The 13,717-nt window shown below is 31.7% G+C and overlaps 1 protein-coding gene across 2 annotated transcripts; it reads left to right on the forward strand.

Moving 5' to 3' along the window:
• The first annotated feature begins 512 nt into the window (after positions 1 to 512).
• On the forward strand, positions 513 to 9,544 carry LOC137837150 (peptidyl serine alpha-galactosyltransferase). 2 transcript variants are annotated; one of them, XM_068646028.2, is made up of 9 exons: positions 513 to 787; positions 999 to 1,388; positions 2,478 to 2,648; positions 3,038 to 3,281; positions 3,464 to 3,664; positions 3,938 to 4,413; positions 4,778 to 4,942; positions 5,128 to 5,371; positions 8,385 to 9,544. In XM_068646028.2, exons 2-9 carry the CDS (start codon positions 1,096 to 1,098, stop codon positions 9,033 to 9,035), a joined length of 2,445 nt encoding a protein of 814 aa, XP_068502129.1. In that variant the 5' UTR covers positions 513 to 787; positions 999 to 1,095; the 3' UTR covers positions 9,036 to 9,544. The 2 variants fall into 2 exon arrangements, with proteins under 2 accessions (XP_068502129.1, XP_068502130.1); XM_068646029.2 differs by having other exon boundaries at positions 646 to 768.
• Positions 9,545 to 13,717: the final 4,173 nt, after the last annotated feature.

Below are 13,717 nucleotides of genomic sequence, written 5' to 3' on the forward strand. Positions count from 1 at the left end.
TTGTTTTGATATATAAAAAGAGGTCATACAGAAACTAAAAATACAAGAATAAAATATCTCCATGTAAATTTCATGGTTTATTATATAACATATATAGTGATATATGGTTTCATAATTTTCATTTTCCTCTCTCATTATATATATATAATATTTATCTTCTTTATATATATAGTTTATAGTTTAATTTTTTTTTTATTAAATTTCAAATAATAGAAAATGTGTGGCAAATAAAATACAGTATCAAAGATTTGTATTTTTTTTTCTTTTGTTTAATAATACTTTTTCATGTGATGGTAAATGATTGTTGTTACATGAGGTATCAGCCTAGTTGAGATCTTAAGTGACATCGTGATGCCTAACATGAAAGTTTTTTTTTTTAAATAAAAAAAATACAATACCAATGACTCCTATACCATTTTCCTTCCTTAACATTTTCCTAAAATTAAAAAAGAAAAAAGGCAGCCTCATCTCACTTTTATTGCAAAAAGGGGTAATTTTGCCTCTTTTGATTTAGGAAAAAGTAAGGAGCAATTGATTTTTAAAGTACAGTAATGATTTAATGAAAAGACAGGCTAACGAACAGCAAACGACGACGCTTCATTGATTAGAGAACAACAATATATGTTCCTCTTCCCAGAGAATAACAGAAGCTAGTCTCCACCAACATGCACGAAGAAAATCAAAAACCCTTTCTTTTCGCACAACACAACAAAAAATAAATAGAAAAACCTCAAAGCGTTGAAGATTCAACCATCACATACGTGTACAGTATGCACTACTTTCTTAAGTAATTACAACAACTACACTCGCAATTTCAAGATTCGTTCCCACATTAATAATTGCTTAATTTAATTATTGACCTGTATAATTATTATTCTTTAACCGGTTTATTTAGCACAAATTGGGGAATTGGACAATATCTTCCCTTTCTCCCATCTCATCATGTCATAATATTAGTATATATTGTTTACACATGTATCTTGGAATTTTGACTTCAGCATTGCAAGCTGAGCGTGGAGAGATCAGAGTCATGAGATGAATTTTGGATCTTTGAGGCGATACCCTTTTGGTTTCTGACCTTGAAATCGAGCTGGGATGGGGAAAGTTTGGATTTTGATGTTGGTGGTGGTGGTGGGTGTGGTGGGCATTGAAGGTGCAAGGAAGTCTCCGACCGGGAGGATCCACACCCTCTTCTCCGTGGAATGTCAGAATTACTTTGACTGGCAGACGGTGGGGCTGATGAACAGTTACAGGAAGGCCAAGCAGCCTGGACCCATCACAAGACTCCTCAGCTGCACTGATGAGGAAAAGAAGAATTACAAGGGGATGCATTTGGCACCAACCTTTGAGGTGCCCTCCATGAGTAGACACCCCAGAACTGGTGACTGGTAAACTAATGATAAATAATCAGTGTTGCAGAGGTTTTTTATTTTGTTTTTGTTTTTGGGTGGGATGGGGTAATTTTTGGAAGGACAAATGTTAGAGGCAGTTTGAGAGGTGTTTTTTGAGTTTCCCTTCGGTAATTCGTGTAACAGATTTTTATCTAAGGTCAACATAGATTATTATGGGTGAAACTTCAATTTTGACTGGAAATCAGCACTGAAAACGCCTATGAAACTGTATTTAAGTTTTGTCTTTTTTGGAATTTGTAGTGTGGAATGTGGATTGATTTGCGTGATTTTGTTGTGGAGTGAGGTTAATGACATGGTTCTGGTTCTGGTTGTCCAATGTTAGTTGGTTAATTACCAGGGTAGTTTTTAACTCTTGTGATTTGTTGTTCTGTGTAGTTGTGTATCCCGCTGTTGATCTTTCCTTAGGCATGTCTAGGGGCAGGATCTGTGAGTTCTTGAAACATTGGGTATATAAATTGTGGGTTGGTGTGGTGGCTAAAGTCTTCATGGGAAATAAGCAGTGGATTTGTGTGGTGTACGACAGTTATGATTAGTACAGTTATGACTTGTGAAGTTGACAAGAAATTTCCTAATGTCAGCAATGTGCATTTTTTCCTTGTGCATAAGACCACTGAGCTTGGACTTGTCACCAATTAATACGGAGCATTGGATGAGTAATCTTGATACTCTTGCTTCATAATGAAAATATTCTGCTAGTACTTTGGTTTGTGTAAGTGACCATTTGGTTTGAGAAAATGTTTCTTTATTTTCATTTTCTGTTTTCACTTTGATTTCTTATTATGCAGAAAAAAGTGAAAACAAAAAATGAAAACATTAAAAAGTTATTTTTAGTGAGTCCTATGCAAGCATTTGAAAAATGCAAACAAAGTAAAAACAAAAAGTGTTTTCTCAAACCACATGCTCCTAAGTGTCTGTTCATTCCCATATCACCCCCTTTAAGGTGTTTTTATTTTATTTTATTTTAACACGTCCCTTTGGCAAATTCATGCGCCTATGTTATTACAAAAGCAGAACCATTTGCTGAAGATAGCAGGATGAAAAATAAATCTCCTATCCACTATGCAGGTATCCTGCAATAAACAAACCTGCTGGGGTTGTACACTGGCTTAAACACAGTAAGGATGCAAAAAACGTTGACTGGGTTGTCATTCTGGATGCAGACATGATAATCCGAGGCCCAATTCTACCTTGGGAGCTTGGTGCAGAGAAAAAAAGACCTGTTGCAGCTTATTATGGGTATTTACTATTTTCTTGCTTATTCATTTTATTCACTCCTTTTCTTTTTGTGGTGTAGTGTAAACCGCTTGATCATCACTTCCATTTTTAGATACTTTTGGAAGGATGCTAATGCACTAGAGCAGCTTACATTTGGCTATTGTCAATTTATAACAATATGGAAGTTCTGGAAGCCTAGGCCTTTTGTATTTACATTGGCCATAATGCATTCACTTGACGATTGAATCAGGGGATAGGGCCTTTACTAATGCATGAGTTAGAGAGCTTTGCTTTAAGTTATAAACTTGATTAAATCTCTTAAAGTGGTACTTAAATATTGTATTTTATATTATTGTTTCTTTCTTTGGCTCACCATTAAAACTTGAGACATATCTAAATTCTGTCTCCAGGTACTTAAAAGGTTGCGACAATATTTTGGCTCAACTGCACACAAAACATCCAGAACTGTGTGACAAAGTTGGTGGGCTTTTGGCCTTTCATATAGATGACCTGCGAGTTTTTGCTCCCTTGTGGCTTTCAAAAACTGAAGAAGTTAGGGAAGATAGGGCTCACTGGGCAACAAACATAACTGGTGACATCTACGGGAAAGGATGGATCAGTGAGATGTATGGATACTCATTTGGTGCTGCAGAGGTGAGTTCAATACCTTAAAATGATTTTTTTATTTCAGGCATTATAAACTATATACTTGACGTAACTCTGTATCAATCATCTAGCGCTTCACTGTAGTGTTTAATGATTCAATTTCCACTGATTTATTTTGTATGTATCCTTCTTTATGTCTACCTGTTTGGGTTCCCTCCTCTTCTTCACAGGTTGGACTTCGGCACAAGATCAATGATAACTTAATGATCTACCCAGGTTATGTTCCTCGAGAGGGTATTGAGCCAATTCTTCTTCACTATGGGCTGCCGTTTAGTGTTGGGAATTGGTCGTTTAATAAACTGGCTCACCACGATGATGGACTTGTATACGAATGTAATAGTCTCTTTCCAGAACCTCCATATCCCAAAGAGGTACATAAACCATTATACTTGTATAAAAGGAAACTCATGGTTGGAGAAAAACCAGAATTTTTCACCCCCATGTGTGCTTCTCTTTTGGGAGAAGAAATTCCTGTGTTATAGAAAAGGATGTTTATTTGTGATGCACTAATGCTTCACCATTTTCTAATAAGCAAGCACATATTTCTATTACATGTATTTAATCTTTGTTTTTGTTCAACTATGCTTATGAAAATAAATATGGCATAAGGTTTTTTCAGTTTTACTGAAAGTATCTTATTGCAGGTAAGACAGTTGGAACTTGATGATAATCGAAGGCGAGGCCTGTTTCTAAGCATAGAGTGCATAAACATTATAAATGAAGGCCTTTTATTACAACATGCAGCAAATGGTTGCCCTAAACCAGTATGGTCTAAATACTTGAGCTTTTTGAAAAGCAAAGCTTATGCAGAACTAACTCAGCCAAAATATGTTACTCCTGCTACTTTACAAATGATGGAGGATATCAAAGAAGAACATGTAGATGATGGTGCTGGAAAGCCACATCCTAAAATCCATACCCTTTTTTCAACGGAATGCACCACATACTTTGATTGGCAGACTGTAGGACTTATGCACAGTTTCCATAGAAGTGGACAGCCTGGAAATATTACTAGACTTCTTAGCTGCTCCGATGAGGAATTACAGAAGTATAAAGGCCATGATTTGGCTCCAACACATTATGTCCCTTCTATGAGTCGACATCCATTAACAGGAGATTGGTAATTGCGTTTTTGTATGTTTCTTTCAAATTTCAGTAGCAGTATGTGGACCTGTTTTGTTAGTTTCCTGTTATTTCCATGCTAGCATTTACTGTATGATTGGGACAAAGTGGTTAATATTAAATTCTGGGTTTAGTCTATCAGTATTTGGTGGAACTCAAATTTAACTTATTTATTTAATACTGCTAAACTTCTTATCTTTGCCTTATGTTTACTGTTCCTGCTTAAATGATATACAAGATACCGAATGCTTCAACCTGTAGTGTGCAGCTATTGAGAGCCTACTTCTTTTCAATGTTTCATGTGGCTAATGATTTATACTATAATAAGCTAAAAAAACATGACAGTGTGTGTTTTATTTTAGGTATCCAGCAATTAATAAACCAGCTGCAGTCCTTCACTGGCTTAATCATGTAAATATTGATGCTGAATTCATTGTGATTCTTGATGCTGACATGATCTTAAGAGGCCCAATAACACCATGGGAATTCAAAGCTGCTCGTGGTCATCCTGTTTCAACTCCCTATGAGTAAGTATACTGAACTAAACTTATGTTTATGAGACTGTTTAATGTTGGTATTGATGCAATGCTGTTGATTGAAGTTGGCTAGATCAGTAAATACATGTTTCTGCTGATATCTGTTTTATCTTGTGTATTCTCTATGATGACTCATTTGTTTGTTTTAATAGTTTGTTTTAATTTTTCTATGCTAGCTACCTTATTGGCTGTGACAATGAACTTGCAAAATTACATACTAGCCATCCTGAGGCCTGTGACAAGGTTGGCGGTGTAATCATTATGCATATAGAGGACCTTCGGAAATTCGCTATGCTCTGGCTTCATAAAACTGAGGAAGTCCGAGCTGATAGAGCTCATTATGCAAGAAATATAACAGGAGACATATATGAATCTGGGTGGATTAGTGAGATGTATGGTTACTCATTTGGTGCTGCAGAGGTATTTTGCTTTTACATTCTTTTCATGTATGATCAACTTATATCTTGATATGATTATGGGTGTCATAGTGTTAGAGATATAGCCTTTTTCAGGTACAGATCTATTGTCATTGAGTTGCTACTTGCTTTCCAACTTGCGCTGTCCTTCAAAGAGCTACGCAAATTTGAGCTTGGACCGTTTGACTCTCATTTGAGTGTCTATCACATCTATTCTAGGAGCTAACCAATCAAATCTCAAATTTCAATTATAGCTTTATGATTATCAATTTTTTCCACACACAATTGAAGCAGACTCATGTAAATTGAATATAAGTTAGGTCTTTTGGATGGTCAAAACTCTAATCATCATACATTCATACAGATAAAAGAATTTACTTTGTTTGCAAGAATACAAATAATGCTTAAATTGAACATAAACTGTTGTGGCGAAATGGACCTTTGTTATAGGAAGAGCTATAAGCCCCTCCATCTTAAGGAGGAGGGAACTCTCAATAAGAAATTACAAATGTGTTCCAAGATTTGGTGCAGAGCTGCAGCCATTATCTCGAGGTTGATAGGGGACAGGTGCTCCCAAAGAGATACCAGGGTTCTGTGCTGTTGTGCCTTCTTAGTTTCAATGTTTTGAATTCTTTACAGAATTTGATAGTCTTTCAGTGGTGATTAGATCTATCACCATTTGTGAAATAAAGAAAGAAGCATACTCTTTATTGGTGTAAGGTACATAGAGTGGGGAAAAGAAACAATGGTTTTTCATGGGTATTGCCACATGGCTTAATCTTAATTCTTAATCATTTTATCAAGAAAAACAGCAGACAATAATAGAAAACATATCACAGTAGAGTCTCCATCCATAAATAAACAGGGCCTTTCACATTCTTTCTTCATTGATGGAGACCTTGCCACTTGATAGCTTGAACTAAATCGAACAAAAATACATGAGATCTGTAGTTACTTACATACTTGATCTCGATGTACAGTGTCATACCCCAACACTTACAGCCTTACTACTCTATCATTATTTTACGCTCGTCTTTTATTGTTTTATATCCATGATAGAGCTCACTTTGGCCAATCACTAATTAGCAGAAACTAGCATTGGCAATTGAAGTGTAAAACCTTTGCCTCTATTGCTTAATTGAAAGGGTCAGACACTTCTCCCTACTTGATGGGAGCAGACCAAAATATTTTTTTGTTTTTAGTGTCATACTGACAATATTGATTCTTGGTGTTTATATAGGTTGATTCTCAAGGTTAGATATGCCTGACTTTGTCCCTCTCTATATAAGTGATCCTCAAGTAATCAAGTTCCTTTGAGCAATTTAGATATTTCATCTTTTCTCTTGTTTCTTAAAGATCACCAAAAATGTGTCTAAATTTTGTCTTGCCTTTTCAGTATGTTTTTGTTGTTTAGTTCTCTATGTTAATTTAGCCTTTATGATTTGGTCCTTAAAAATATCTCAGTGAGTTAACAGATGAGGGTATTTATAAACTATCCTTTACTTCAATTCTCATCTTAAGCAGAACTTTTTTGGTGTATTAGAACAGGTACCTAGAGCTATTCATTAGTTAGTTCATTAGCTAGGTATCCATATCCTTAATCTTCGATAAAAATTCGTATTTCTTTTTAGTTTCTGATCCAGTTTCTATAAATAACACAAATGCAAATGAATTTTATTGAACCTTCATAGTTTGAGAGACCTTGTTCTCTCCCTTCTTTCTAACAGAACAATCCTTTCTCACAATGACTGATAGATCTCTCTTTCAACCTCTCCTTTTATTTGTTGATAAGATGTCTTGTTCAAATATTTCATCCCACTGACCTAATTAGGTAACTAATTAATGTAACTAACTACCTAACTAACTAATCACTATCAGTACCTAATGCTGACAAAAAAAAACTATCAGTACCTAACATCGTATGGCTGGGAACCAATTCTTTGGCCACCTTAATGATTCGTGTGCATTATAACTTGTAGAATCATATAGCATGCATTCATTCAGGATACAAATTTGAGAATAAAAATTCTATTGTTCTGTGCTGTCCAAATGGGAAGCTTTTCCAAACATCAGTTTCTTCATTTGTTAAAATAAAAAAATAATAGATAGTAAATGCAATGGTATAGAGTGTGACTGATTGCAAATTTAAAGGTTCTGATCTATATAAATTAATGAAGCAAAGAAAATATAATCTTTTCATGGCTTTCTAAACAAAGCCCGTTGAAGTTCTACCCTTGTAATTTATTTTATTCCCGTTCCAACAATTGTAATTGCCAAAAACTATTTTACCTTTTTGGCCTGCTTTCCTCCCTTCACTTGTCTGATTGCTCCTCACTATTATTCAAATTGCCCTCTCTATCAATTTGCTTACATAAGAAATTGCTTGAATTGCTTTCATCAAGTACTACAGTTTCATTTTCTCCTATATGAAATATGTCAAGACATCATAAATCTTGAAGCTTATACACACACTTACACACTCTATGATGTGTTGCATTGCAACAATGTTTGTGCTTCATAGGCTTGATGTTTTACTTTAGTTGACCATCCTGTGATGAAGCTAATATTAACTGTTGAAAGACGACTGAGCAAGGAGAGTTCTAGTTGATTAAAAATAAGCAATTGTTGAAAGCATAGTAGTAAGGATATGACAAAGCATGTCTATTACATAAATAGAAACCACATGAGGTTGTATTGAACTCTTACTCAGTGATAATTGTTCTATCTATTATAAAAGAAAATTGAGGGCCGTATTTATTTATAAGGGATGTGCTTTCTATTATTTGCTTTTATTATTGAGGGGTGAGTGACAAAACTAAATCTTATGGTGTTCACTTTTGGGTTGAGTTGTTCAGAACCCAATTGTGGACTATAATGAGCATAAATTTTCATTCCCTAACCTCTATATGGTGCTCTGTGTATTTTTCTTTCATGGTGTATTGCATCACATAATTTTTTACTTCGTCTTTAGAGTATGAAAATATTTCACTGCTTTAACCAGTTCTTTATTGATGCAGTTGAAATTAAAGCATACTATAAACGATGAGATACTGATATACCCGGGATATGTTCCTCAACCTGGTGTCAAATATAGAGTCTTTCATTATGGATTGCAATTCAGTGTTGGGAATTGGAGCTTTGACAAAGCAGACTGGCGCAATGTTGACATGGTCAACAAATGCTGGGCCAAGTTTCCGGACCCACCAGATTCCTCAACACTTGGTCAAGCTAACACGGAGGATTTACAGCGAGATCTGCTCAGCATAGAATGTGCTAAGACGTTGAATGAAGCACTGAATCTTCACCATAAGAGAAAGTGTTCTGGTAATAATTCCTTGACATCAGAAGGGGAGGAAAGAAAAGAAGAAAGTGTAGTCTCAAGGCTCAGCAATCTGAATGCAAATGATGATTCCACAAACAATCATACCACAACGGATGAATCAGAAAGTGTTCAGAAAGATGAGATGCCTAGTTCTTTTAGGTTTTGGATGATATTCTTGTGGGCATTTTCAGGAGTAGGTTTCTTGGTTGTGATTTTTGTGGTGTATTCAGGTCATAGAAGAAGAGGAACTAGGCCAAACAAAGGTAGGAGGAGAAGAAACTTGCATTCAGGTTTCATGGAAATGAACGGACGTGATCGGTACAGCCGCGGCGATGTCCCTCTGTAGACATTCTGTTCCTTTTCCTTTTTATGGTGTAAAGCTGGTTGGTCAGAATTTGAAGTCTTTCATGCTAGGATAAACAAATTGAAGGCTAAAAGACTTGTTTCTTGAGTGAGTCTGTGTGAGGTCATTTGTGCAAAGCAAGCTATTTCTGACCCTCTAAAAAGCCTCCCATTTTTTGATATTGTTAATGAACATTAATGATTGAGAAACTTGCAAAGAGAAAATAGTCTTCTGTTCTTTAATTTGAGATTGCTTGTACTTTTTTTTGTACCCAGAGAACATAAGATCTTAGCAATGTATAACAAGAGATTGGATTATCCTGCAGCATAGGTGAGGGATATGCTGCATAATTCTCATTTTCATTTTTTCCTTCTGATAGATAACAAAGGGATTTTCTGAGTACTGACATATGTAGTCTTCATGTAACATTTTAATGGATCTTAATCCTATCAACATTTGCTGTAAAAACTCACTTATATAATAAAAAGTTATGTAACTTGTGTTGAATTTAATTGCCGACCAACTATTGTAGATTAACTGTTGTTTGCAGATGCTGTCTTGGGTTTCTAGGCCACCAAATAAACTAGGTAACCCCCTTATGATCTGATTATGATCATGGAGATATAGTATTCACGATTACGTTTATTTTTTAATGAAAAATGCTAGTTATGCTTTCTCTTACATTCTCTGCACTCTCTTTCTAAGACTATCTCTATAATTAGCTGAAATTCATTCGGAACTTTCAAATTTTGGTAGATCTCACTTCTAAATCAGGAGAATGTCATTAAATGAGAAGTAAAATTCATAAAAGTAGGTGGTTTAGGGTTTAGGGTTCAACCAATTACAAGAGGAGTCTTAGATTGAGAATGACATGTAGAGGTTTTTAAGCTATGTAGCACAGATACGGACACTGACACAACACGGAGATACGTATAATCTCAATGTAGGACACGAGGACACAGATCTATATATTATATAGTTTTGAATTTATAAATTGAAAATAAATATTTATGTGCAAAAATATGTTTCAGATTCTTTTGGGAGCAGGAAGATATTTTTCATGACTGGTTTAAAAGAATTTGTTCCTTATTTTTATAATCATAATAAAAATTTATACAATAAATTTGAGTTTTTAAAAAATTATTGTATTTATACCTTTTAAAATTGTGTTAGAACCGTGCTAGAATTTTAAAAAATCTAACAAATATATTTTGAATTAAACACTTCACCGATAAGTGTTCTACGAGTGTCGACATCGATACGTGTGTCTGACACGGATATGCCATTTAAGAGAAGTGTCGAGTCTCATATGTTTTAAGCATTCCTCTTTTTTAATTATTTCAAATGAAGTGGCACAACATCACTCATTGAAATATTTAAATTATTCTTAAACTTAATTTTTAAACTATATAAGACTATTACAAGTTTGTATTAAAACATAAACAAATAAATAAATATCACTACTATAATATTATAATTTCATAATCATTATACCACCATATGTCATAATAAATAAACATAAATAAACTAATTTAAAATTAAATAAACAACATAAATAACCAAATAGGTCATAATAACTACTAATAAAAATATTTTTTAATTGTATACTTATAATTTATTAAATAAAAGTATTTTTAAGTGTGATGTATTAATTAATTAAGTGTAAAAAGATAAAAAAAAAAAATCACGTCAACCGTCTCAAGTGTATTTTAGAAAAACTATACAACTATAGTAATTAAATATTTGTAAAGTGGCTGAAGGATTTTTTTATAAGATCAAAATTAGTAAAACTTAAACCATAGAATTCAAGAATGCATGTGCATTTAAAAAAAGTTTTTTTTTCCTATAAGTTATGTTAACATAAATTTTAATAAAATAATAAGGGGATAATGTGGGTCACATATGAGTTACATGTTATTTTGCCTACTTCTTTTTAGGTACAATTATGTTCCAACCCATGTTTATGAAAACAAAAATTAGAAAGATAAATTCAACATAGTCATTGACAATTTTTTTTATATCAAAATTGAGTCATTCCTAAAAAATACTTATTTATTACAAGTAAAATCGTGTTAAACACTTAAAGAAAAAAAATTAAATATTAAGAATTTATTATTTATTTGTACTCACATGTATACAAATAAATAATAACAATGAATGATTCTTAGAAAATAAAGTTATGCAAATAACAAGACAAGAGAAACAAACTAACTCAATAATTCAAACGGTCTCTATAAATAACTCAAACATTATACTTTTTTTAAAAAAAACTACACTATTATTTTATTCAAAATATTAAGTCTTATTAAAGTAGTCATTGAAATGAATAAAAAAATAACTATAAAAAATCTTAATTTAAAATTTGTTAATTTATCAATTTTAGAAACCACAATGATGATACGTTACATGTGTAACATACTAATGTTATAAAACTTTAATTTTAAAGATTTATTTGACATTTTTCAAATTAACATTATCTTATCATTTATTATAATCAGATTATACTTTTTTAATTATCATTTTTTCAAATTTATTTATTTTATCCTTATATGTATTAATTTATTTACTTTCTGTTATTAAAAAAAAATATCTATAAAGATTAACATTAATTTTATTATATAACTATAATTATTAATTAAAATTAAATTTTTTATAATATTTATTGAAAAAATTAAAAATAATTTTATTATATAATTATAACATTATAAAAATTAATAAATAAGATTATTTCTATAATTTTTATGCAATTAATTTTTTATAAATTCAATATAAATATGAATTTTTCTTAATTAATCTTGTTATAATAATTAATTTTTAATTATACTTTTTTATCTTTTATTATCATAACAAAAGTGAACGTACGCATACGTAACTATTATAACAATAAATAAAGTATATATAAATAAAGTATATATATATATATAATACATATTCATTAGTGTAGAAATTTCATTTTCTGAATAGGTTCTCAGAAGAATTATAATGTAAAAAAAGTCATTTATTATATTATATAGATTAGATTGAGTTAAAAAAAATAGTTTCTATATTAATTCTAGTTATAATCATTAATTAATTAATTCATAATGTTGATTATAATTGCAATCAATATAAAAAAAACTAATTTCTAAACTATATTACAATAAACTACCTTTCTCATTCATAATAAGTAACAAAATTAATTCCTACAACAAAATTTTCAGCCAATTCAGATACAACATAACTACAACACAAGTTGAGCATTAAACATTGCAAAAAAAGTGTTGCAAGACAATTTTTTTACACTTTAAATAAGCAAGTTAAAGCATATCTGAAAAGATAAAGTTTAGTAAATTATCTCATTGTGGATCTCACTACAAAGTGTTCTACTTGTAAAAATAAAACATTAAATACCCATCAACAACTCCTTTTTCTCCATTATAAGAGTAGAGTGGAGTTTAACAATAGAGTTTACTCATTCACATATTAGCTCATAAATATTGAAGGTACATCATTCACTTACTATAACAAATAATTAATACAAGAATATTAATTAACTTCTCACTTTTAATATATTTAAATATATTTATTTATATGATTTGAAAATTAATGAAGTCTAAATATGCATTTTCTTGAATAGTTTCAATTGATGATTCCTATCTTTCAAACTTAACTAATAAATAATTTTCTCATACTATACAAGGTTAAAGATAGCAACAATTTAATATTTTTATCACAAGTTATAAATGCAAAAAAAAAATAATGTGATTACAACTACTATATATTTTAAGAGATATTTAACTAGGCTAATATATGCATATAATTTAAGATATATATATATATTTTTTGCTTATTGATATTTCTTAAGAAAAGAAGTTGATCTCAATCTCCTTCTTTACTCAAATGTTCAACAATCGTTTAAATGATATGCTCATCACTTGGACGACGACATTTCAAACTCAAAGATAATTGGTGTGACATTCTTCTTGTCAAAACAATGAGTTATCATTTAATAAACATATTCACTGTTTGAGGGGCTTCTTAATCACTTAAATAATGAGACTCTATACCAAATACTTGCCCATGAAACTAGGAAACATTGTTAAAAAAATAAGTTTGACTACTCTAGTAGTCTAATAGGTATCATACACTATATTTTTCTACTTAACAAATGCAATTTGATCAATTTTGACAATTTTACCGTATTCTACCCATAATATTTGTTGCATGGTAATAATTTATAACAGTTATATCAATGTAAACTACACACTTAAATTTTCAACTACAAGAATAACACTTGCTACCAACTCCCATCTTTCAACTTCTTCATAACTTCAAGAAAAACTCTACTTTCTCCATTTTATAACCAAAATTCATCATTTCTCTAAAAAAAATTTCAAAAACATTAATTTTCATACTTCTACCTGCGATTCTCAAGATTCAAAACCTAACAAAGCAAACATACCCAAGTTTATGATCTACTTAAGAAGAAAGAGCTAACCTCATGCATTTGATTTCCCAAACCCTTGCATGTCTACCTATTCCTTTTTCAAATCCTGCGGCAGCTGTGCGAGCTCTTACCGCGTGCCATAAATGGAAAAGATGAAAGTTTAAAGAGAGAAGATAAAATTCAACTTATTCTTGCTCCATCTACCTCCTAACTAGATTATATATTAAAAAAAAATGCTCTAGAAAGTAAATGACACCTT

This window comes from Phaseolus vulgaris, chromosome 4, assembly GCF_051622355.1.
Source record: "Phaseolus vulgaris cultivar YP4 chromosome 4, ASM5162235v1, whole genome shotgun sequence".
Taxonomy (NCBI): Eukaryota; Viridiplantae; Streptophyta; class Magnoliopsida; order Fabales; family Fabaceae; genus Phaseolus; species Phaseolus vulgaris.